The 25,747-nt window shown below is 37.5% G+C and overlaps 2 protein-coding genes and 5 non-coding genes across 8 annotated transcripts; all 7 read right to left on the reverse strand.

The window, feature by feature from the left end:
* Nucleotides 1-711: 711 nt before the first annotated feature.
* Nucleotides 712-13,123, reverse strand: LOC132117514 (H/ACA ribonucleoprotein complex subunit DKC1-like). Its single transcript, XM_059526845.1, has 15 exons — nt 13,023-13,123; nt 12,330-12,385; nt 11,619-11,705; nt 11,203-11,294; nt 8,850-9,034; nt 8,684-8,748; nt 7,211-7,337; nt 3,776-3,906; nt 2,573-2,716; nt 2,373-2,493; nt 2,052-2,170; nt 1,871-1,974; nt 1,228-1,276; nt 981-1,142; nt 712-842 (listed from the first exon to the last, which is right to left on the reverse strand). The coding sequence occupies exons 1-15, from the start codon at nt 13,099-13,101 to the stop codon at nt 774-776; spliced, it is 1,590 nt and encodes a 529-aa protein (XP_059382828.1). The 5' UTR covers nt 13,102-13,123; the 3' UTR covers nt 712-773.
* LOC132117582 (small nucleolar RNA SNORD83) lies at nt 2,253-2,328 on the reverse strand. Its single transcript, XR_009425774.1, has one exon. It is a non-coding gene; the product is annotated as a small nucleolar RNA SNORD83 (small nucleolar RNA).
* On the reverse strand, nt 3,602-3,738 carry LOC132117586 (small nucleolar RNA SNORA36 family). Its single transcript, XR_009425778.1, has one exon. It is a non-coding gene; the product is annotated as a small nucleolar RNA SNORA36 family (small nucleolar RNA).
* On the reverse strand, nt 3,978-4,054 carry LOC132117581 (small nucleolar RNA SNORD83). Its single transcript, XR_009425773.1, has one exon. It is a non-coding gene; the product is annotated as a small nucleolar RNA SNORD83 (small nucleolar RNA).
* On the reverse strand, nt 9,118-9,194 carry LOC132117580 (small nucleolar RNA SNORD83). Its single transcript, XR_009425772.1, has one exon. It is a non-coding gene; the product is annotated as a small nucleolar RNA SNORD83 (small nucleolar RNA).
* LOC132117590 (small nucleolar RNA SNORD17) lies at nt 11,369-11,575 on the reverse strand. The gene has a single exon (XR_009425781.1). It is a non-coding gene; the product is annotated as a small nucleolar RNA SNORD17 (small nucleolar RNA).
* A 596-nt stretch (nt 13,124-13,719) lies between the features above and the next one.
* LOC132117515 (trimethyllysine dioxygenase, mitochondrial-like) lies at nt 13,720-25,050 on the reverse strand. Of its 2 annotated transcripts, none has more exons than XM_059526846.1 (8): nt 24,882-25,050; nt 24,571-24,733; nt 23,744-23,920; nt 19,574-19,853; nt 18,418-18,537; nt 16,349-16,585; nt 15,261-15,399; nt 13,720-14,963 (listed from the first exon to the last, which is right to left on the reverse strand). In XM_059526846.1, exons 2-8 carry the CDS (start codon nt 24,725-24,727, stop codon nt 14,832-14,834), a joined length of 1,242 nt encoding a protein of 413 aa, XP_059382829.1. In that variant the 5' UTR covers nt 24,728-24,733; nt 24,882-25,050; the 3' UTR covers nt 13,720-14,831. The 2 variants fall into 2 exon arrangements, with proteins under 2 accessions (XP_059382829.1, XP_059382830.1); XM_059526847.1 differs by having other exon boundaries at nt 24,902-25,048.
* Nucleotides 25,051-25,747: the final 697 nt, after the last annotated feature.

Below are 25,747 nucleotides of genomic sequence, written 5' to 3' on the forward strand. Positions count from 1 at the left end.
CCCCTCCTTGTGGACGGTATTGATGATCGTCTTCTGGACAACTGTGAAGCCCGTAGTCTTCCCCATAATTGTAGTTCTGAACTAGAACTGTTCTGAACTAGACCGAGGGGTACTCAGTAATTTGGCTTGGTTCAATACAATTAACAGTCTTATGTTGTAGGCCTATGGTTCGGGGAGAAAGAACCCACTGATTATCAGTGACAATATTAAACTGACTAGATTAAATGCATGAAGACCTGACTGATTTACAAGCCAGTAGAAATTAATCTTTCTTCTCAACCATATAAACTTCACAGCTGTGTTTTTCTTTTTCCTCCTCAACCATGATCGTTATATTCTGCTGTATGAGAATGTATTTATATATTTGGGGGGGGGCTATCAATTCTTTATTACTGAAATGGAGATCAAGTGAGTTAACTAAACAGATTTTCAATAAAACAAGTTACGCGTATAAATGAATGGGTGCCAGCAACCACTGAATGGACACTGAAGGAAATAAGGCTCTTTTTTTTTGTAAAAAGTCAGATAGGTTTCATTTCATTACAATTTCTGTATTTACAATAAAAATAAAAAAATCCATTCAAATACATGAATGAAACCCAGGCAATATGGGTTTCATTTGGACATATACATACATAACCTGAAACACAACCATTTTCAGGCAGACTCGTGAACGGACCGAGCCGGTGTCCACTATGACACTGAACACTGAGAAGAACAGGTTTCCATTGGACAAGTCTGCTGTTAAATTCACTGTTGCAATGAGTCTCTGTTCACTCTGAGCCAGCCTCGGCATCTTTAGACTTTTTCTTCTTTTTCTTCTTCTTTGCGCTCTCTGTAACCTGTGTGTGAAGGAGTATGCTCCGAATTAGTGCAGTCGATCGAACAAAAAAAAAAACATTTCTATTCACCATCAATTGCCTATTAAAGTCTAACAATCATTTTTAACATTTAACAGGCTCTTTAGAAACATCACTCACCTCAGTTTCTTCCTCTGCTGGTGCTTCAGCCGCTGCCTCTTCTGCCAGCTTCAGTTTCTTTTCTTTCTTCTTTTTCTTCTTCTCCTTCTTGATTTCCTCTTCAGTCTGTGTCTCCTGAGCTGCCGCCGCTTCACTCTCGCTTCCGCTCTCATCTCGTTTCCTCTAGGACAGCACAGACACGTTGTTAGTTCAATACCAGACCAATGTGAAAGCATGCAAATGTACCCATGCGCTCCAGAGATCATACCTTTGACGCCGTCTGCTCGGCCTCTGCACTCTTTTTCACCTTGGGTGTGCTAGGAGAGGAGAAATAAACTTCATTTAGTCCTGAACACATGCAGCTGACGAGTGAGTGTGCAGGAAGTGAGGGTTTGTCCACCGAGCTCAGAGGCTGTCCGGCACACTGCAGATAGCACGGTCCTGGGCTCAGGGTTTGGCTTTAGCAGACAGACTCCCTCTAGGGTCACCGCAGACCAAAGAGGGATAACAGTCTGCAGAATCAATATCATGGGAATTTTCCACTCAAGTTAGATTTTTTTTTAGACTTGTGCAGAAGACGTGATTGAGGCGAATCTCACATTAAAATGAATGCATCCACCTCAACCCAGACCTGTACATCATCATACATCGACACAGATGCTGCCAAACATCATACAGGACAACCAACTTAATGCAGTTACATGCCATAAAACTCAAGATATGCCAGCAAAAATGCTGTAATTATATCATGCCATCACAAGATTTTTTTTTGATGCAACAGAAGGAAATTCTTAAATGTGATCAAAACAATGACACATGGAAATCAATTAGACTTCCTTAAGTTCTCCATTTGAAAATGCATTATTTATTTAGAAGTAAAGCATTGAAAACGGTCTCAGATGTAAGAGTACCTGTAGTCTACATAGCCCTCTTTCCAGTCTGCAGGGGTGCTGCCGTTGGGTTTGCCATGTTTGTCTAGAAGTCCTTTTTGGATCATCATTTTCTTCTGACTGGCCTGAAATGCATGATTTTTTAGAACGCATGTAAACAGATTTCACCAATCAGCAACTGGTTACTCTGAAGGTTTCTCACCTTCGGTCCAAGGCCCCATTTGCGTGGATACGTGTCTCGCTCCATAATGACCCTCTTGATTTTAGCGACAACACCGTGGTCACATGTGGATATGACGGCTGTCGTCATCAGAGCAACCGCTGAGAAACAAATAAAACCGAATAACTCAAATCTGCAAGACGACACACGACGGCTGTTCCTCTGAACAGAGGTTTCTCACACTGCCATCAGTCTTGGGTGATAGATAGACGGTCATCTTTGCAGTAATGCTCATGCAATCTAGATCACATCATGTGGCTTCAAACGGTGCATGCTGGGGCGTAGAGATGTTTTAACATTCACCTGTACAAATGGCTTCTCCCTTCGTGGTTATAACGACTATGTCTTGATTCACTTCAATCCCATCTTCATACCGCAGGACGCCTGGTAGCATGATCTTAGCGCCGTAACATATAGCGTTCACCTGTTACACAAAAAACCTCATTAGACCGGACCAAAGAAAACTAGTCTGGTAAACTGAACTCCATAAACGAGTTTCATACAGCGCTGTCCTTCATGACGATCCTCTTGTGGGAGATGAGGAGTTTTTCCAGAGGGTAGATCACTCTCCTCAGGTAAGTCTCGTCTTTGTTGTGGTCAAACTGCCACTGGGCGTCCAACACGTCATGCATGGTCACCAGGTTATCCTTGGAGAAACAAACACCGCTATCAGCCAATGAATAAGCTTTTAATGTGGCCTTCAAACGTCTTGCAACAGATGAATTAAGAGTTTCGGATGTAAACCTTTGCATTCTATGCAAGTAAATATTGTATTTGTTCATGCAATTTAATACTAAGCCATAGTCTACTGTAGTTTAATTAGGGGTGTCTGATATGTAATTGCCGTTTTAACAATGGGCGATTTGACATTGGAGTATTTTGCAAAAACCTTTCACAACACACCTAGAGAGTGCACACATACTGTACATTAGTCTGCAAGTGAGCATTGAATCATGCAGTGAAAGTCTTTTAAAATGCATTTAGAATGAAACAAAATTCAATATACGGGGACAGAAAACTTGTACATTACTACTTCATATAGCCTAGTTAAAAGATTCCACACAAGGGAGCCGTTTTTCTCCAAAAATTACCATTATTACAAGGTTTTTTCTGTTTTTTTCGGTTAAATCGCAATGACTCACTTATTTACAGTGACTTGCTGCCACCTACTGGTGGTTTTAATTTCACATTCAAAAAAATATTTTATTTAAATAATTTCAAACATCAGTATTCAATGTTTCACATTTAATACATCAATACGTTATTTATGCATTTGTAACTGCAGGTTAAATGCATTTATGTCCTGCATTAAACAGCGTGTAAAAACATCTAAACGCCACTTAAGACACAGCTTCTGTGGTGCAAAGATGAAATTGTTAATACTGATTTAATTTGCTTGGTAAAAGGCCAAATATCTTATTAATCTAATTACCTGATTAAACAAGAATTTGACTCAAAGAAAACAATAACACACTCAGCAATCATCATCTCATGATCAAGATTTTTTTGTGAATATCCCACACCCCTAGGTTTAATGTAGGCTGAAGTTTGATGAAGGTGGTCAAAGCACAAACACTTCATGTTTCTGATGTCATTCAGCCGTTTCTGTACCAAAGATAAATTACCAGAACTGGGGAGAAAGCCCAGAACTGAACTCAACACTTTGGTTCTGCAGACTTCGGAGAGCGAGTGAGTTCTCGATGTACCTTTTCTCCCATCACACCAGAGCGGACGCGCCGCAGCTCCTGCATCTGTCCACCAACTCCCAGCAGCAGTCCCAGATGAACACAAAGAGTCCGGATGTATGTGCCCGCTTCACAGCTCACCCAGAAAATACCTGCACGCCACGAGAGCACACAATCACTCCCAATCTCATACTTTTCAAACAAAGTCATCGCAGTGCATGAAAGCCATCAGCCATGGGTGATAGATAGCAGGTCATCTTTGCACGGAGTGCTAATGCAATCTACATCTCATCATGTGGCTTCAGAATAAGAGTCAACATCCATCTGCATTCACAATAGAACTGGGTGACAATATTTTCCAAATCAAATGCTAGTGATATTTAAATCACGATATTTACTTATGAAGTGTTGGGGAAAGTTACTGTTAAAAGTAATGCATTACAATGTTGCCTTACCTTTAAAAAAAAAAAAACAATCACGTTACTTATATTTTATGCATTGTTACTTTTGCATTACTTGTCACCTTGGCAGGTCTTGCTGATTTGTTTTTAATAAAAAAATAAGATAAAATTTTGGTAACTGTAAAGACCCTTATTTCAGGACGTAACTCATGCAATTAAATAATGAGTTGCTTTACTAGTTACTTGAAAAAAGTAATCTGATTATGTAACTTTCTAATAGAGATGTTCCGATACCGATACCTGGGCTCAGGGTATCGGCCGATACAGAGTACTGATCCGATACCTGGGTGTGTATCTATATATACAGCTGTATATAGCCCTGTGTAAATTGCTAGAATTATTTTATGGTGTGCTTCAGACTTATCCCTTAATAAAACATGAACAAATACACGGTGAACTACTGTATTTCAGTATTTTTATTATCTAACATGAATTTGACAGTAATATTATTTTAAGCGATAAAGAACTTCAAATGCAGCCAAAAATCTAACACTGCAAACTAAAAAAGGTATTTTAGTTTTACAATATAACTATAAAAAACTGCAACAAATAAGTCTAGGAATATAAAAAAATTATATATCAGATAATCTCTTTACAAACAAGTAAAAAACAAGCAACCGTCTAGGCATAATTAATAGAGACGTATTATTACTACTACATAGAGACATACCTAAATCTACTGTAGGCTACAACAGTAGCTTAATATATAGTCAATTTACTCACGTTAAACCGAACATTTATTTTGATGGGTTGCCATGAAGATCTTTGAGTGTCTGCGTTTATGATATGACAGTTTTCTCAAATGAAACGGTAAATTCTCATGAAGTGACGGTTTATGCGTTCGTGTCCTCATATAGTGACACATGGCAGAGACTATAAAACAACGAGCTCCCACGCATCTGCACCCGTCACCCACAGAGATGTAGAATCTGCAGGAGTAATATTTAAATAGTATTTAGCAGTTTAATATTCACAGACACTAGTGTATATATATATATATATATTCGGCTACAGTATGGAGCCCTGCACTTAGACTAACACAGAAGCGACTGAACGCAGCTGAGGGGACCGAATATACTCGGGAGTCGGTAACTTGATACCAGTGTCTCTGTAGTACCGGTAGTATCACGTTTTTACATTTACAGCACCGTCTTGGTAGTGAAGTGCCAGTACTTGTGGCATCCCTAGTCGCCGTTTTACTGTCTGGTTGGTCCAGTCTGAAATACTGCTAAACAGAAGACATACTGATAACCAATGATCTATAATATAGAAGCGGCTTCACTGTAGAGGTCTTCACAGTGCACCCGAGACCCGTCGACCCGGGACCCGACCTGGGACCCATACGGGTTCGGGTCTATATTTTAAATGATCAGCCGGGTCCGGGTCGGGTCCAAATCTATTACTTCGGGTCCCGGGTCTGTTTAACATTGTGTGTAATACCCGTGCGATCGGAGTAATCGGACTCGAAGAACACCTGGCCGTGATCAGACACTGCATGTGTCTTTTGTAACTTGCAAAATTAGGAAAAGAACAGAGTGAGCAAAAAAAAAAAAAAAAAACACCGCGATCTCTCTCTCTCTCTGCCGCAGAATGCAAGTGCATGCACGGTAATAATTGCAGACTTGACACACTCATATTTAATATATTTCAAATCAACAACAAAATCGGAGGTGAACCGTCACATGAATGTTTTCTATGACGCTCAAATTGCGTTAAATCATATTTTAGGATGATCCAGCTAACACGCATGTGCAGTCTCGAGCGCGTGTCATGTTTCTATGGCAACCAGTGAGGGACAAACCGCGCTTTACATTTTCTCCTATTTTTATACTAATATAAATAAACCGTTTAATCTTAAAGTTTTAGTGGTCAGACTCAGACTCGACGCAGAGCAGAGAGCACAGAGATGATAGCTCAAACGGCCATGACACTGAAGGAGCGTCCGTTATTATAGTTCAAAAGGGCAAACAGTCAAAGTTATTATGCGAGTTAACTTGAGTCAGAATGTTCATGTGCACAGTAGCATTTGTCATCCGTCACCGTGACATCAAGTGGAACTTTGAAGCTGAAATAATGAGTGGATTAAGCTTGGACTTGGAATAACGAGCGGAATAACATGGATAACTTTCTTGTCTGTGGATCATAATGCATCACAGGCAGTCAGGTACTCCTTAATGTGATTATAATGCATCACAAACTACGGCTCCTTAAATTAAGATATAGGTTTTTTTTTCGCAACATGTTTATTGACTTGTAATAGCAATTTAAAGTGGAATATGTGCAATCGGGTCAAGTCGGGTCTGTGTCTTCCCGACGGGTTCGGGTCCAGCTTTCAAATAATAGACGGGTCTGGGTCGGGTCCGGGTAGGCATTTCTCGGATCTACACGGGTCCGGGTCCAGCTTTTGAAATATTAGACGGGTCCGGGTTGGTTCGGTGTAGTACATTACGGGTCTCTTTCGGGTTCGGGCACGGGTTTTGGACCCGTGAAGACCTCTACTTCACTGTCTGTTGGCAGTTTAGAAAGCGATGAGCGATCCAGTCATATATAGATCAGTGCTGCTAACGCGTTTTCATTTCTTCTTCGCTGCTCTAAACAGGGGTTGCTTGTGGCAACACAGCACAACTTCCTGTGTTTGCAATGCATTCTGAGCAGCGAAGAAGAACCGTGCAGCGGTTAGGCAAAGCTAGCGTTCATAACTAGGTCGTTTAAGAAAATAGTATCGGATCGGTATATGGGTTCATGTACTAGCCGATGCCAGAATTTGTTGTGGTATCGGTGATATTTCTGATACTAGTATCGGAACAACTCTACTTTCTAATGCATTATTAATGGAGAAGGAAATGCTTTCCACTTATTAGACCATGAGAATAAATGGTAGATTAGATTATCGTTATCAAATTATCACCCAGCCTTATTTTTTTTTATAAAAAGTAAATCGAAACAGGGTAAAGATTTCATGCAGACTTCAATAAAACCTTCTGCAAGTTTCTACCTAATCGTCTCTCCGGATCATATTCAATGAGCTTGCTCTCGTAGATGGTTCGCACTCGTAGCTGGCGCTTCACAGCGGCGATGAGCGGAGGCCTCTGGAACAGAGCTCCTGTCAGACACTCCAGAGCCTGCAGAGAGAAGCACACACACTCAGACTCACTGTCTGACTTCCTGTCCCATCTACAGTCAGGCGGTCCGTGTGTACGTGATCAGATGTGTCAGCTCTTCTTTGGTGAAACCGGGGCCTCCAAACCTGCATGAGGCTCCAGACCAGCGGCTGCAGAAGAACACTGCAGCTGAGAGCCGGAGACCAGAGAGAGAGAGGAGCCCGGAGACACTCAGAGAATGGATAAAACACGTTCATCATCTCACACACAACAGAGAACCGCCGCGCAGGACACCTACATTAATGTGCTGAATTAAGAAACCTTATTCAAGACATCAGGATCTCAAAGTCTGAAGGAAAAAGTATTTGGGGACACAATATTGACTAAATTAGACTCAAACAGCGTTTGCAGCATATTGTTAATTACCACAAACAAGATCTTCTCACTGGTTAATCTTTTTTTTGCCACACTAAAGGCCTGTTAGACATCGTGTGTGATTGACTTTTTAATTTGAACACTTGCATGCCATCAATGCAACAATTTCTTTGCAGGGTGAGAAAGAAACTATTTGGTACAAAAAAAAAAAGTGCTCAAACCCTTCATATTTCTTCTCTTATTTTAATATTAATCTGATTAAATAGTGTCTTGCATGCATTTTAACGGTTGTGTTGGACTTGTCCCGCCTTTCCAGACGCATTTTTTGGTATTTTTTAAATTAAGGTGAGAACAGATTTGTATTTTTAACCTAAAACCTTTTAAGGCCACTAAATGACCAACAATCAAAACTTTGCTGATAATCCTTTTTACATGTTACTTTTTTTTTTTTTATCAAGAAAAAGGTCTTTGTATAAATGGACAAATGTCCACGCTCGCTTGTTATATGGCATATGTTTTGCTGTGAAGTATTTACAGATTTTTTTTTAGCTTTACTTGACTGCCCAGACATGCAAAATGCGCTGTATTAGGTTTAATCTTTCTGCCCATACAAATAACAGCACATGCACCAAACTTTATCATTTTGAGCCTCTGAATAAAACGATGCGACATATAGGGCTCCATATTCTCACTTAATCATATTTCAGGCTTTACAGGGTTAAAGGACCAGTCAAAATTAATTGTGGTAACCAACATCATGCTACAAGTGCTGTTGACTGAGCATAGAATATCCCCGTGTCACAATTCTACACATCAGCTTGCTATAACATTTTTATTAAATCAATCAAGTTTTAAACTTTTTTGGACAAATTTCTTAACAGACAATAATTACCTTTCTTTAGAATTAAAATATATAACAATTCTAACACCAGTGTATATAAAGTCATTCTGCCCATCTTAACTAGTTTAAAGCCGAACACAGTCCTACTTACCCTGGCTAGCTGGTGTTCGTTCTCTAGTGCATTGTGCAGCCGTACTATGCCCACATACTCTTTGCCTAAAAGCAACGGCACAAGAGTAGTAAGGAGAGGCCACTAGTTTTACTGTGTATAAACAAATCACATAACTCTTGAAGTGTTAGCGTAACGGAGGACCCACCGGCGCTCTGCTGAGACTTGACCAGTCGAGTTGCTCGCTCCACACACACGATCAGGCAGCCCGTGACTTTGGGGTCAAGAGTGCCGCTGTGGCCCGTTTTCTCCACACGAAGAATTCTCTTGATCCAAGCGACGACTTCATGGGAAGAGGGGTTTGCAGGTTTGTCCAGATTAATGAAACCAGTCCTGGACAGATGGATTTAAAAAAAATAATTCTATAAACTTGCAGGAACTAATGGTTCAACTCAAAATGCTTGCATTTTTGTAGAAGCCATCAGTCAAGGGTGATAGATAGCAGGTCATCTTTGCACTGAGTGCTAATGCAATCTACATCACATCATGTGGCTTCGTGTCATGACTAATACTTTAGGGATGTAACTATTCACTCAACTCCCCATGCAATATGATACACAATCTTTATTTCAAGATGATTCTCACGATTTTAACAATTATATTTAGGGCAAATTATCAATTAAAATGTTTCTCAGATATGCAAATTCACTTTCTGCCAGCAGGTGGTGCTTATGAAACAGCAGAGACGCACTGTTTCCATGGTTATCACTGGCTTAAACCACTGCTTTAAAAGGGACACGCCACTATTTTTGAAAATAGGATCATTTTCCATCTCCCCTAGAGTTAAACAGTTGAGTTATACCGTTTTTGAATCCATTCAGCCGATCTCCGGGTTTGGCAGTAGCACTTTTAGCTTAGCGTAGATCACTGTAGGGCTGAAACGATTCCTCGAGTACAAAAAATGATCGAGGCAAATTCCTCTGCCTCGAAGCCTCTTTTAATTTATTTTAAATCTCACGTCAGGTTCTTTCGCAATTATTTTTTTTTAATGGTTACAAGCGGAAGGAGACAAGCGCTGCGTCTGAGATCTCATACTGCAAGGAATCAGCAGTGTTTTGATTTGAGGGCGCGGACAAAAGTGAAGAGAACGTCGTGGTGTGTGTCTATTGCAAGATAGAGCTGGCATACCACAACTATGATTTCCGCGATGCAGAAAACACAGAGGGAATCGTGGAATCCAGTCATAAAAACGGAATTTACAGTTTAATGGCACGGAATTTGCTAAATTTTGAATGAATTAATCAAGAATAGGTCATTGCACTTCCATCAAATCACGAGATGGACTAATATCTGTATATATTAAGCCGGAACAGTTTATTTAAATATTAATCCTGCATGTTCTGAGTGTCTGTGTTAATGAATGGAGCAGAAGCGCGTCTTCATTCATTAAACACACAGAAGCACGCGTGATGCTGCTGTAATTTCAGCGTCTGCTGTCTCCCTAAATAAGACATGAACACATGAACAACATCTCCAGAACTTCATGAGCATTTGACCGTTTGATTTGAGTAAAACTAGCGTCACATCACATACACAGAACTGTAAAGGTACATCAACCCGTCAAAATAAAAGTCCGGTTAAAGACTATTGTTCAGCAGAATGTAACTTACATAGCCTACTACTAAAAAAAATAAATCATTTTTTATTTTAGTTTAATCTCACAACATTTCTTCCATATTTTATTTTTAATAGTAAATCCCCTTTGTTTACCAAAATGTTAAGTTAATTTTCAATAATTAAAAGAAATTAAATTAATATTTTATGCGTTTAATGTTTAATGTGCATCTCAGAAAATGCTTTATTTAAAACCCCAACTGAATGGCACTTAAATGCACTTAATTAATCTTTTAAACTTTATTGTCATTGTTCACAGTACAAGTACAGACAGAGAAACAATGGGTAATAATTAAATGTTTATTTTTGATGTATGCATTGCATTCTATGCATTTAAAAAATAAAAATCTTCTACAAAAGGAAACTTAGCTGTTCATTTTAAGAGACCCAGGAGTCTTATTTTCTCTTGCATAATTAATATTACACTTTAAGCAAAAACTAATTTTATCCGATTACTCGATGGAATTTTTGGTAGAATACTCGATTACTAAAATATTCGATAGCTACAGCCCTAGATCATTGTATCTGATTAGCCCATTAACTTAGCATCTCACTCAAATGAGCGAAGAGTTTCTATATTTTTCCCAATTTAAAACTAGCCTCTTCTGTAGTTACAGTGTACTAAGCATAAGAGCGCCCTCTGGCCTTCGGATGGAGATTTACTACTGATCACAGAACCATGCATCACTGAAAGATGTGCAAATAGCAGCTTCAGTCTTGTCGTGATTGCAATTTCATTTTGATTTATCATGCAGCCCTATTTTAAACTCTTCTGAAGACCCCACACCCAACAGTATCACGAACCATTTAACATCCTCACCAACTTTTTATCAATTTTCAACCAGCTTCGTTACATCCCTAGAACTTATGGATCCAGGATTTCCTACCTGACATAGTCATGTATGTTCCTCTTGAGTGGATTGGAGCCATGTGGCAGCGGAGTGTAATGAGCCGTCCTGATGTTGAGCTTATCGAAGTGCTGTAGAGAAGCAGGTTTATAGGTCACAATAACACAAAGCAGAAGCACTATAGAACAACCCCAAGATTGTACATGTGATCAGACACGTCTATTCGTCTTTGTCAGAGCCGGCCTGACCCTCGCACCAGTGTCAGATCCCGCCGCGGTCGACCCAATAGAACATTGGAGCAGCCGAGCAGAACCAGACCACTGTAACCCCGCGGCCCAGAACGGACCGCACGGCCGCCGAGGGACAGACCCAGCAGCGCTCAGCGAATGGATAAACACGTTCATCACGCCACACGTGCGCTTGGTGAAAGGATCTGTGGGTAAACAGACACCGACCTTCAGCAGTAACGGCCATTGAGACGTGTCCAAGCGTGCGACCTTAGATTCAGGTTTGATGAGGAAGTCTCCGCTTTCTTGAATCTCCTGATGGCAAAAAAATAAAAATAAAAAATTGTATTACCAAAATTCAGTTCATCAATTCTTGACACCAAGACAAAAACTAATACATCTATCACACAAGTCTTAGAAACAAGTAACTAATATCGGTCTATTCAAGTGGATCATAGAGGGTTTCTTCAGCTTTTAGGACGATAAAACTTGTTTTTATCAGCATAGGTTCTTAAATTAAGACACTTTAAAATAATCTTATTTTCTATTAAACTAATCTGAAATAAGGGATTTTTTTTTGTGTGTTACATTTCACATTTTGTTCTGCATCTCAAAAGATTTCATAATCTTCATTTTGTACTAAGGAAATAAAGTACCTTAAGATAAGGTCATCTGTTAACTTGTATTAAAACTGAGGAAACCCTGCAAATATTTCATTAGAACCACAAGCAAATTAAATGTCTTCATCTTGAACAGAGAAAAAAAAGATTTCTTGTAAACATTTTCTTGTTGCATACCTAGTGATCACATTATCGAAATAACGTTAGTGTCAGCCGAGATTTATACTGATGGTACATCTATACATGCAAGTTAAAGGCTATGTAACCTAAAAAATACAATAAATTAATAAACGTGCATGCATATTTTAAAAAGCATTACCCCAATTTCTCCTTCTGAGACCGTTTTTGTCTTCTTTTTCTTCTTAGCTGATCCAACTGAGGAAGAAATAAATAACCGTCACAAATCATTTTGTCATGATTATTAATTTAGTGAAAAGCACAGCGAGTTAAACCGCACACAAAGCTTTAGTTGTAATGTTAGTTAGCAGTAGCTGCGGGTCCACGTGGCGCGCGCGGACAGCACGTGGCTCTCGGGCTCTGACCTACGAATACTTTACATTAAAGCACCGTTACTACAGACTACATTCCGCTATTTGTTCGTTTTTTACATTAATTATATATATATATATATATTCATGTTAATTTTTAAAAGGGCAAGATATCAGGCGTCCACGTGAGCAGAAATACATTTATTTTCCATAATACTAGCCAACTAACGACAGGTTAGGAAACGTACTTAGAATCCCTACTACTCCTAAATAAGCAATAATAGTTATGTCAGTAAAATACAGTTCTAAAATTAGATGCATACACATAAATATTGCATTTCTAAATTCATTCTCTTAACCGTGCGTAGGTTGAAGTTGAGAACTCATCTTTTGATCGATTTACAGTTACACTTCTTAAGCGCATCATACTTGTGAGTAAGAACACAAAGTAAAATATTTTAAGCAACATCACAGAAATCCTAACGTTGATTAAAATAACGCAAACGTGTGAAACATGGTCTTACTTTCTGTGTCCGCCATCTTCACTGCTGCTGCGCGCTTCAGAGGACCGAGGCACGTGTGAGACTGTAAGTGATCGCGCATGCGTACTTCAATGCACAGATCTCACATCTCGGGATAAGAAGCATCGCGATATCACAGCGCGTTATCGACGAGAACTGTAGAGGCTCCTCCCAGGAGACAAGAAAATCTTTTCACATCAAAATGAAAACATTTTTACGCCGCAAATCCAAAACATTGACGTTTCCACTTTAATATTCAACATAATTCAATGTCACAGATCACAGGTTTTATTATACGTCTATAAAATATTTCAATGCGTTCAAAAATGATGTTTACATTTACATTGACTCGCTGTATTCATATATAAGAAGGCTTTCATTAAAATCAACTTTAAAATGACGAATTTCACAAGCAATTTGTGGTTCAAGTGAACTAGAGTAGTAGGCTAGTCTAGATAGAAAACATGTTCTGGAAGGGTGGAGGTAATATGAATAAAAATCAATAACGAAACGAAAACATACCTTGGTTAAAACTACACCTTTACATTTTAAAATGTGATTTTTTTCCTCTACCTCCTGCACTCGTGTATATTTATTGTATTTTATTATGTGCATTGTGTAGTGTTAACCAAACAGTAAGTTCCTTGTGTAAACTAAAATTAAATAATCAAAAAGTAGTAAGAATAAAGTCAACAAGACAAACAATGCAAGGAGATGAAATTATTTTCTAGAGGTAATATTGGTATTTTTGTGCATACATTCATTTGAGATCATTTTATATAGGAAACAGGATGTTAGAATACTACAGATAAAATTTAAAAAAGAAATAAACGCTCGCAAAGATTAATGCAATACAGCATGTGCATTTAAACATTATCTCAACCATGCATTCCCATATCACTAGTTAAGGCACAAACCCAAAGAAATAACCAGCTTTGACAACCATTTAAAGGAACAGTTCACAGTATCAATTTAATTTGAGACAACTGTTATTGTGAAAATTAAACAGGCACAAAATCAACAACTTTTTGCCTTTGTCATGCATGATCCTCACAACATGCAAGTGTGACACAAGCTGGACCAATGCCAACATTTGTAGTTAAAGAGTATATCATTCTTGATTTTTTTCTCAAATTATCTGATCACTTCACTGGAGAGGACTTGTGTTGGTCAGCTAGGGTCATGCGGATTAGTTTGAATCTGCCTAGATACAGATTGTGGTCCGTTGAAAATGGTTTACAATGAGCACCATTCACTTACATTAGATGATAAAAAATCTATTTCACGTTTTATTTCTCTTCCGCTGAAGTAAGAAAGAACAATACACCATGGATCGCCTCGGGGTGAGTAAATAATCAGGACATTATCATGCTGGTGTGAACCATTTCCACGATTCAGACATCATTCTGCGAAACAAAGGATCTTCTGATTTAATCTTTCAGTCTGTCTGTGTGAACAAAACCTTAAAAACAGACATTATAGCATAACCCTTTTTGAAATAAGTGCCTTTTCACCTCATATTCTCTTGAGGTAATGCATGTCCTGACCATTTCTAAAACATATATATATATATATCATTTAAATTAAAGTACTACCATCTGTTTTTTTGTGGAAAGAAATCATTATGGATCAAAAGATGCATCCTCTACAACAAACTTATTTAATTAAGATCATAAAATCCTTCAAACAAAGAGCTAGCTGGGATGATTGGTAATACTAAAGTAATACTGTTGTGATCCTCTGCTGTCCTAACGCTTGAGAAATCAAGGTGTTTTTTGGTAAATGATGGTTGGGTAGTTTAGCATTAAGCGCTCAGGCCTGGAGACCCAGAGAGCGAGCGGTGTTCAGCACATCGTCACGCGTCAGATAGCATCCACACAGCTGCCGCAGGCCGGTGAACGACTCTCTGCCGTGAAGAACACGCCAGTTATCGATGAACAGGACCTTGGAGAAAACAACAGTAGATATGTTTACATGCACTGATTTTAAGCAACAAATCCAATCTTATACTGAAAGTTCGGTTTAGATGCGGCATAAACTATCCAATCTGATTCACATACATGTGGTGGATGTTCGTGTATCAAATGTGACACAGTTCAGGGTTTCCGTTTCAATCTACTTCAGGCATGTACTTTGCAATGTCTTTATCTCTCATGATGTCAAATGCAAAAAGCTTGTTATGCTTTTTTTAAATGATAAAACAGGACCCAGTCATGTTTGTAGTGGAGATGTGCAGCATACCTTCCCTGGTTTGAGTTTGACCCACAGCTCATTGTCTGGTCTCCTGAGTTCAGCGGTGAGCTGTCTGTGAGCCGTGTACCAGCGACGCACCACATCATGAGGGACTGTGTTAATAACAGAACGGTCATAGTTATTATACCTGCAAAACAAGAAAACACACCTCAAACAAAACTGGACGAAATGCAGCAGAACCTTTAAGTTTATTAATAACATTAGGAAATTAATTTCCTTTAATAACTTAATAACCTCATTGCATTCAGTTCAGTTCTGACCTTCCAATACAGGAAATGACTTTGCAAATGGATTAAAACTTATTTTTCTTTTTTTTATAAAGAAGAGATATAACCATTTAAACTAAATTCTTACACCTTTTGTGTTCGGGTCAGTTTTGACCCGGATAAAATACATTTAGCCTCTTTCTCTTATCTCACACACACTTTTAGGAATAAATGTTGTTGGTACATCTAAATATGCAACCACAGAGGCACTATAAACACATAAAATATGTAACTGACATAACAAACTACATCTAATGAATTATAGCTCAAAGGGTGCATGGCAGAAGTAAACAAATAATAATAAAATGTGAGCGTGGAACACAAAACCAGTCATAAGGGTAAATTTTTCAAAATTGACATTTATACATCACATAAAAGCTGAATAAATAATATTTCCATTGATGTATTGTTTGTTATGATATGACAATATTTGTCTGAGATACAACTATTTGAAAATCTGGAATCTGAGCGTGCAAAAAAATCGAAATATTGAGAAAATCATCTTTAAATTTGTTCCAAGTGAAGTTCTTAGCAATACATATTACTAATAAAAAAATTATGTTTTGAAATATAATTTTTACAGTAGGAAATTTACAAAATATCTTCATGGAACATGATCTTTACTTAATATCTTAATGATTTTTGGCATAAAAGAAAAATCTATAATTTTTACCCATATATAGCTACAAATATAACCAAGAGACTTAAGATTGCTTTTGTGCTGCAGGTTCACAAATAAAATGGTGCAAAAAACATTATATTATAAGGGAAGATGAATGACACGATAGTTTTCAGCTGCAGGTTTCATACCGAATCATGTACACCTCGTTGTTCCACGGATAGACGTTGATCACGGGGCCGATGCCGATCATGTGGTTGCGATGCTCACTCAGGTTCTCCACATACTCGTGTTTGATGGGCACGTGTGAAAGCAGCTCAAAGTTGTCGGGCGTTCGCTGGAGAACCGCGTCAGCAGCGTGGAAAGCGTCCACGAGCAGAGTTCTGCCCCCTGTTCCTTCATGTCTCAGACAGTGAAACACCTGGATGCTTACGGAGCAAAACAAGGTATTAAAAGCAGCATGTGAGCAGGACGTGGACCATAGTCACCATTAAAAAATAATAAAAATAATTATTTGTTTTATTTACAGTACAGACCAAAAGTTTGGAGACATTACTGTTTTTAATGTTTTTGAAAGAAGTTTCTTCTGCTCATCAAGCCTGCATTTATTTGATCAAAAATACAGAAAAAAATGTAATATTGTGATATATTATTACAATTTAAAATAATTGTTTTTAAATTTATTATACTTTAAATGATCATTTATTTCTGTGATGCAAAGCTGAATCAAATAGAAAACTATTACTTTAAGTTGTAATAATATTTCACAATATTACAGTTTTTTCGGTATTTTTGATCAAATAAATGCAGGCTTGATGCGCAGAAGAAACTTCTTTCAAAAACATTAAAAATAGTAATGTTTCCAAACTTTTGGTCTGTACTGTATGTCCAGTACATAAACAATAAATGACAAGAAACAATGCAAAATAATACACAAGACTATATCAATCAGAATAAGCTAAAAAAATAATTTTTAAGACAAATTAGAAATATTACATATATCAAGAGGTAAAGTATACCAAAGACTCAGAGCCCTCAAACCATAAAGCTCTTCATCCCATGATGGTACAACTAAAGTCACAAAAGATCTGAGAGATCGGGAAGGTGAGTACACATAAAGAAGTCCACGCCAGTTTGTGGCCATGTTTGCAGTCATGTATTAATGTTGCTAATGGCACAGAAATAACATGCTTTTTTTATTCGACAGAATGATGCATCCCAAATGTCATGCTATACACCACTTTGCAAGTTTCCCAGTTGAGGACAAATTATGTCTAAACAAACATTAGCTTTAGCGAAGCAGAACAGAATTTCATAAATGTCTCCACGGGCATATTTTGCTTGCACAATATAAAATCACACTTGATTGTTTGAATTTTTTTTTGTTAAGTATCTTCTAACCATTATGCAAATGGCATTTTTCAGTTTATTTTTATTTCTACTTCTTGACATAATAACTAAATCATAGATACCAACAATAAATGTGAGCCTGAACCACGAAACCAGTCATAAGGGTCAATTTGTCACCTGAAAGCTGAATAAATAAGCTTTCCATTGATGTATGGTTTGTTAGGATCGAACAATATTTGTCTGAGATACAACTATTAGAAAATCTGAAATCTGAAGTTTTCTAAGCAATGCATATTACAAATCAAAAATTAAGTTTTGATATATTTACTCTAGAAAATGTACAAAATATATTAATGGAACTTGATCTTTACTTAATATCCTAATGATTTTTGGCAAAGAATAATCTATAATTTTGACACATAGCCTACAATGTTTTTTTGGCTATTGCTACAAATATACCCCAGAGACTTCAGACTGCTTTTGTGCTGCAGAGTCACAAATAATTGTGTCTTTACAATCATAACAATATTTGTTATGTGCTGCAAGTCTAATATTTCCTGCAACATTTCACAGAGTAGCTGTTAAAAGTTTAACAATTTGTGGAAAACAAAACATTAAGATAACATTAAGCTAATAATAAGTACTATAGTGTTTGGTTTCCGTTTATAGTGAATGGTATTGACTTACAAATGAGTAGAAAAATGTAAAAGTAAACGCAAATCTGTCAAACGGGTTATCTTAGGTTCCTTGTGTGGTCATTAGTTGATTAAAGCTCTTGTAACAGAACAGAGAGGATGTGAATGTGACTCCCTGCCGACTGACTAAGCATGCACTACGGAAACCTGATCTGACAGACACACATTTGGCCTTTCGTGGCTAATTGAAGCCTAACTTCGATTTTCCGGTTTACCCGCAGGGTTCTTGGAAGTATGAGGTGTCGGTGTGGCGGTCCAGTGCCAGCTTTGTGTAGGCTGTATCTCCACGAGAGAAATCTGAAGTGAAGTTCCACATCCGCCCATACATGGTCTCCCTGGAAACAAAGAGTTGCTTCATCTTAATGAGGAAAAACTATTATTATAACCTTCTAAATTAATCATCAAAAAAGGAATGACATGGTTCTCCTTCCTGGAGACAAGGGCTGCACGATATGCATGTCACTCAGTGATTATAATAATTATTAAAGTTTATGGTGAAGCAGATGGCAGACAATAAACTGTGTGCAAGGCATACGTGTGCGCGCAAAAGTATGAATGCATCAATGTTTTCATTTTAACTTCATTTATCATATCACATTCATTTTTCTTGACTATCAAGCAGCCCATGTGGACACAATGGACACAGAGAGACTGAAGTGCCCACATTATGCTCATTTGAGCTCATAATTTAATTTTAGGGGTTGTCCTAGAGTAAATGTATATGATGTAAAATGAAAAAAACACATAATTCTTCTCATATTTGACATTGCTGGAGCACCTTTATTCACTCACTACCTTAAAACACTCTTAGTTCCTGTCTCTTCCCAAAAAGCCCAGTCTGCTCTGATTGGTCAACTGCTTAGCGTATGCATGTAACGCCTCTTGAGAGGCTTCATAAGCAGCTGTAAACAGTATTAAATGTTTGGTAACTCTGGCATTACTATTATAAATCCATTCATGTTTTCTGTTGTAATTTACTCCATCTCAAGTCATGCCAAAACCTGTATGACTATATCTCTTCTGTGGACTGCAGCTCCACTGAAGTTATCTTTCTACATGTCCCAGCTGTGTCAGAATTAGGTTTGTACATTGTGTCCAGGTTAGCTTAGGTTAGGTTTGGTTCCCATGCCATGTGTTCCCTGACCTATTTTCCTAGTGTGTGAGATTTTAACCCTAACCCTAAAACACACTAAAACACAAATGCATCATAAAACCAGCATATGTGGCTTGTGTACAACATTCTTAGCTGTTTTTGGTTTTCACAAAAGTAAAAAAAAATGGATGATGTGAAGCTGGTGACAACAATCTATAACATTCAAGTCTGAATGATTTAATTGACTTATTTCAGAGGCGTCACACACTGGCCCTGACCTGATGAGGCTCACTCTTTGGGTCACCGTTTCAGTAGCTTCTAGTGTTGGTGGGACGCCTTCCACGAAGGCAATTCCGTAAAGCAGGAAGTTGTTGAGGAAGTTCTTCAGCTCCTCGTCGCAGCTCATGAACTTGTCCCAACTAGCAGAAGGCACCCGAGCGCTGGAGTAGATATCAGCGCTCCACAGGATACGAGGTTGCACTGCGCTTCTCTTCTGGCCCTCGTAGCTGTTCTGGGCCAGCCATGTGAGAGTGTACCGTGTGACGTGTCCATCTGGCCCTGGAGGAAATTACTCCATTAGGAGATACAGTATACTATATGAAACCCTAAAGCTGATAAAAATACTGATTTAAACCGCTTTAGCGGACCTAGCATACTCTTGATCTTGTTTGCTGCTCTGGTATAACATCGTTTAATTGTACTGTTTCGGATCTATCCATATCAGATCACTTTCTGGTGTCATTTTGTACCGACTGGCTATTTTTAAGGTAAAACTGTGTCCCCCGATTACATTTTGGAATATTAAGAACATTGATTTGCCTACTTTCGCTGATGAACTTGCCAAATTCTCCAGTAAATCAGATTTCTCTACTGTTGATGAACTGGTAAAATAATATGATGAGGGACTGAACATGATTTTAGATTTGCACCTGTGAAAACTCGAACTGTTTCTATTGTACATTCAGCTCCTTGGTTTACACCTGAACTGTGTGAACTTAAAACTAAAGGCCATAGGTTAGAGTGGCTGTACATCAGGTCTGGCCTTACTGTTCATAAAGAAATGTATGCTAAACATATTCAAAAATATAAAAATGCACTGACTAAAGCTAAATCCGATTACTACTCCAACGTAATTGGAGTTAGCAATGGGAACTCTAGGTCTCTTTTCTTGGTGGTAAACAACCACTGATATGTATTCCACTGACTTATGTGATCGCTTTTTGACTTTTTTTTACATCTAAGGTTAAAAATTTACATCGGCAATTACTGGTACTCTTCACAATGACTCCTGTCAGTCTATCACTGTCACACCTCCCCACTCTGTTTTCTCTAACTTTACACTACCAACTATTTCAGATATAGTGGGTCTGATAGGTAAATCGAAATCTTCGACAGTCAGTTAGACCCTCTACCAGCTCCTTTAGTAAAAGCTTGTTTACCAGCCCTTTTGCAGTTGATTACTAAAATTGTTCATGCTTCACTTGGTCCTGGTTGTTTATCTCTTTCTCTTAAATCTGCTATTATTACACCCATACTTAAGAAACTAGGGGGTGATCCATTTAATTTTGAAAATATTTGTCCAATTTAAAATTTACCATTTGTCTCTGAAGTAGTTGAAAAGTGTATTGCAATTCAAATTCATGAACATCTGTCCAATAATAACTTGTATGAACAATTCCAATCTGGTTTTCGTCCCCACCATAGCACTGAGACTGCTCTTGTCAGAATAACCAATGATCTACTGTTGGCAGCTGACTCTGGGCTTTTAACTATACTTGTCCTTCTTGACTTGAGCGCTGCCTTTGATACTGTCTCAAATAACTTACTTCTTGACAGATTAGCTTCCATTGGTATTACTGGCACTGCTCTGTCTTCGTTTAGGTCATATCTATCTAATCGCAGTCAGCATTTTGGTTCAAGAATATCTACAGTCACCACTGGTGTTCCTCAGGGTTCTGTTTTGGGCCCGTTTCTTTTCACTATATATAGGCTCCCTCTTGGTTATATTTTAAGGAAATATGGTATTAATTTTCACTGTTATGCGGATGACACCCAACTTTACCTGTCTGCCAAACCCACCGGTTCTTTTCCTCCGCCATTTTTGTTGAGCTGTTTTGCTGAAATTAAAGATTGGCTTTCAGTGAACTTCTTGAAGGTACATTGCAATAAAACTAAGACCCTGCTTGTTGGCACTACATGTGTTGTGTCTAAATCTAATTGTTTCTCTTTACACATTGACAATACCGCAATCTGTCCTTCCTCTCCGGTTAAAAGTTTGGGTGTCATCATGGTTAGCACATTATCTTTTAAAGCTCAAATTAATAATATCACACGGATTGCATACTTCCATGACTTTCTTTCTTCTACAGAACACCAGTGAAGAAACAGAATATTGAAGAACCAGAGACATATCTCAATATTTCTTACACAACAACATTTGGATCATTTTTGGGCGAACTATCCCTTGGTGGAACAGCAGAGGTGGGAGTGTGCTTTTATAGATATCTTTAAGTCTACAATTTTTACATCATTTCAAGTTATTAAAAAAAAATTGTAAAAACACATTGCAAGTGGCAGCTTATAATAAACCCACATAAATAAGTAGAGAAATCTAGGCATATGATATCTTCCCTGATGCTGATATTAAAAGGGTCAGTCTTTAAACTCCTGTGATTTGGCTCTCGAATATTTAAATATATTTACATTTTATACTATTTATATAAATATAAATATTTATTATATTTACAACAGAAACCGTAAGTCTTTTGCTCTGATTTTTTTTACAGAGGTTAGATGAGAAAAACACAGACTTGGCAGAGTCAGACTGGATTAAAATCTCACAGTACACAAAAGTCCTGTCCAAACAGGGCTTTAGAATTTAAAATCTGATTTTCTGAAAAGCTGCTTTTTAAAAACTATTTGTTAAAAGTGCTATACAAATAAATACGGTAATACTTTAGGGAGCAATTCTTACTATTAACTAGTTGTTTATTTGGATCCATATTACTAGCATATTGGCTGATTATTAGTACTTATAAAGTTTTATTCTGCATGATCATATTTTAGATCTCTTAATCTATTCCATAGCTAAACTTAACAACAACCTTTCTCACTAATAAACAGCAAATTAAGAGTTTATTAAGGCAAAAGTCATAGTAATAATTAGTTAATAGTGAGAATTGGTCCCTAAACTAAAGTGTGACCACAAAAATATTTTTGACAAGAATTAAAATGTTTAATGCAACAGCTGTTGTATTGAATGCAGCCCAAGTTTTTCTTTGGTATAATCCTAAATGAATTGAGCACAGTAATATTAGAAGGTTTTAAGAAAGTAACCTGGGCCCATTTTGATTTTATATCAACTTAAAAAAGGGAAATATATTGAAAAATATTGATAAAAAGCTAATGTCAGGACAGTTAACACCACTTAACACCAAATATTTCACCAGTCGACGGACACAATCAATCGAGGGCCAAAGTAACACAGACACAAGAGTCACTAGAAAGGGTGGAATTCTGTTACTATGTAACTTAGTGTTATAATAAAGTTACGCTGCCTGAAAAGTGAATCTCACCAGTGTCTGCTGAGTTTCGTAAGAGTCAAAGGTTTCTCACAGAGTTGTATCTTTACTTAGGAAAGAGATATCCATCTTTGTTTGGGAAGAGCGTTAAACTTATCTTAGCACACTGGGACCAGGACTGAAACATGAAGAAGTCGACTTATCTTCCAAAGCCAACATTAAGCGATCTTGCAGAAAACCGTGAACGCTATGTAAAGGTGACACGTTCAGTGATTCTGAATCAATTCTGAAAGGATGTTTACCAGGAAATGAGGAATAAATAAATGGAAGCCAACCAATCAGACGAGTCAGACAAGAAAAGAATTATAAATCACATGGATCTCGATCTCATCTAAAAAGAGCATATCAGCCTCATATGATCATTGCAAAAAAAAATATACATTGCATTTAAAAAAAAAAAAAGAAATACAGTCACTGATTCATTGTATAATGGTTACTTTACTATTTTTTACTATTACTTTACTACTTTTTTAAGTTAACATACCTATCAAGCTGCAAAATCAACAACAACAAAAATGGCACTAATCCATATCTGTCAGTAAAGACATACATGGCATCACATCAGACCTGGAGAAAATTAATCAGAATTTTGGCATTAGATTAGGTTCATCAGTGCATAATAACTAAATACTGAGCTTTTCCTGTAGAAAGCTATGCACACGAGTCATATGAGCTGCTGTTATAAATATATAGTCATGGAAAAAGGAGACAAAATGACTAAATAATGACTTCAGCCTACTTTTATGGTGGTATTCAGTTCTTTTTATGTTTTGAGAAATAACTTTGCTTTGGTGAACTAGTTTCCATATTCAGTGGTACTCTTGAATGAGTTGCAGTTTAACTGATCAAGCCTTGTTCTGCACTTACATGTGAGGAAGAGGCTGTTCTCATCTGCTCTGCTCTTCGAAGGCCTGATGTTCAGATCAATGCTGGCAGTGTCCAGGTTACGCTGGTTCGTTTTTGCGTTGTAGCATGAAGCCGAGCGGCAGTGATCTCTCAGCCACACGTAGTCAAAGTGCATCACAAGACCCCCATAGCTGAGCTCTGCAGAAATACATGCATTCGGTAGACTTCTTTACAAGCATTCACTTTAATTATGCATGCATGCATTTTAATATAATTGTGCAATGATGCACATATATCAAAGTGTAAATTAAAATAATCAAGCTATCATGAATTGCATTACATAAATGGACGTTGTAGTTCTCAAAATATATTCATCAGCCAGTTTTTGATCTAAAACTCCTTGTTTGATCCAGTGTTGTTTAAGCACCATCAAATCATTTTTGTTAATATTTTGAATTAGATTTTATTTTTATATTTTCTGTTTTCATTTATATTTTAGTTGTTTTTCTGTCAATTTTTATTTGCTTCCGTTGTTTTTAAATGTTTACATAGTTTTTATTCATTTTGATTTCAGTTTTAGTTATTTTAGTGCATCAAGTGAAACTTAACGAAAATAAGAAATGTTTATTAGCTATAATAAAACTAGTTTAAGTGTTTTATATGTATATTTTATTCTATTTCGGTTCACAATCATTTTATTGCAAATGCAATAAATTGCAAATTCAAATTTTAGTTAACTAGAATAACCCTGGTTTGATCATTGTCTCTATCTTTAATTATATGGTTGAGAATGAGATACATGTTAAAACTCTGGTATATGCAGCTGTCTGGGAATGCATGTCTCTCACCCAGGCAGTCAGGCAGCAGCTGATAGTTGCATGAAGATGAATGGGCTGCAGTGTGCTGTTGTAATCTCTTGCTCTGACAACTGGCTCCCAGACACTCCAAACCTTGTTTCAAGTTCACATATTCACTCAGTCTGGTCAACAATCTTATCAAAGCCATGGTGACCTGCAAAGAGAGAAGCACCCGTGCACATGATGCATTAATCACCAACACATGCAGCCAGAAAGCCTCATACTGGATAACACTACAGATAATAACAATGTAATATAGTGTAACAATGTAATATAGTGATCAGTGTCTGCATGCGCGTTACTTGATGCGCTCGACTCTCACGCGAGATGGATCCGGGACTTCAAGCTCGCGCGTGCGGTGCTCACAATCATGGAGCCTCGGTGAACTTCAATTTAAGACCTTTTAGGTTTCTTATGTACTTGTTAGCATTAACCATTAAACTTGAACTTCATCCCCGCCCTTCTGTCCATGAGGCGTCCACGCAGGCGCTCAAATCCGCCGATTCTACTATGGTGAAGACTTGCTACTTAATATTCATGAACCAGAGCTTCGCCATTGGAGGTTACCGAGCAACGTTTGCATCACGTTATTAATATTAACAAGTCGTCAGCAAAGCCTTCACCAGAAGATTACCACTCAACATCACATCGGATTTATTCATATTAATATGCAAAGCCAAGCCTTTACCATAGTAGGATTTTCCGATTTTTTTTTATAGAAAATATCTGCATATTCTTACAAATATTTTCCGGGTTAAAGGCTTATTGAACGTTATTTACTTTACACTATCGACATTAAAACTATATTTATTTTATAACATTAACATTTTATACATATTCTTAGCACTTAATTGTACATTAATAATCATCCGTAAATAAAAGCCGCTTTCACATTTCTTCCTTACAACTTAGTATGTTACTACTTATTTTATTTTCCAACTTGTTAAGCATAAGCCTATTTGTTCATTAAATACTAGTACTTTTAATTTTTTTTTGGGAGACAGTGGATTAGCAAGCACAAGGCATTTTCTTAATGACAAATAAAATGTGAAGAAAACATCCCGAATATTTCCAGAAAACTTTAATACCATGTAATACACCTTAAAAATACAAATAAAAAACTCTCTCACCCTCCCTCCCTCTCTCTTTCTTAAAGAAGAAGTATCAT

Source organism: Carassius carassius, chromosome 36 (assembly GCF_963082965.1).
Source record: "Carassius carassius chromosome 36, fCarCar2.1, whole genome shotgun sequence".
Lineage (NCBI taxonomy): Eukaryota > Metazoa > Chordata > Actinopteri > Cypriniformes > Cyprinidae > Carassius > Carassius carassius.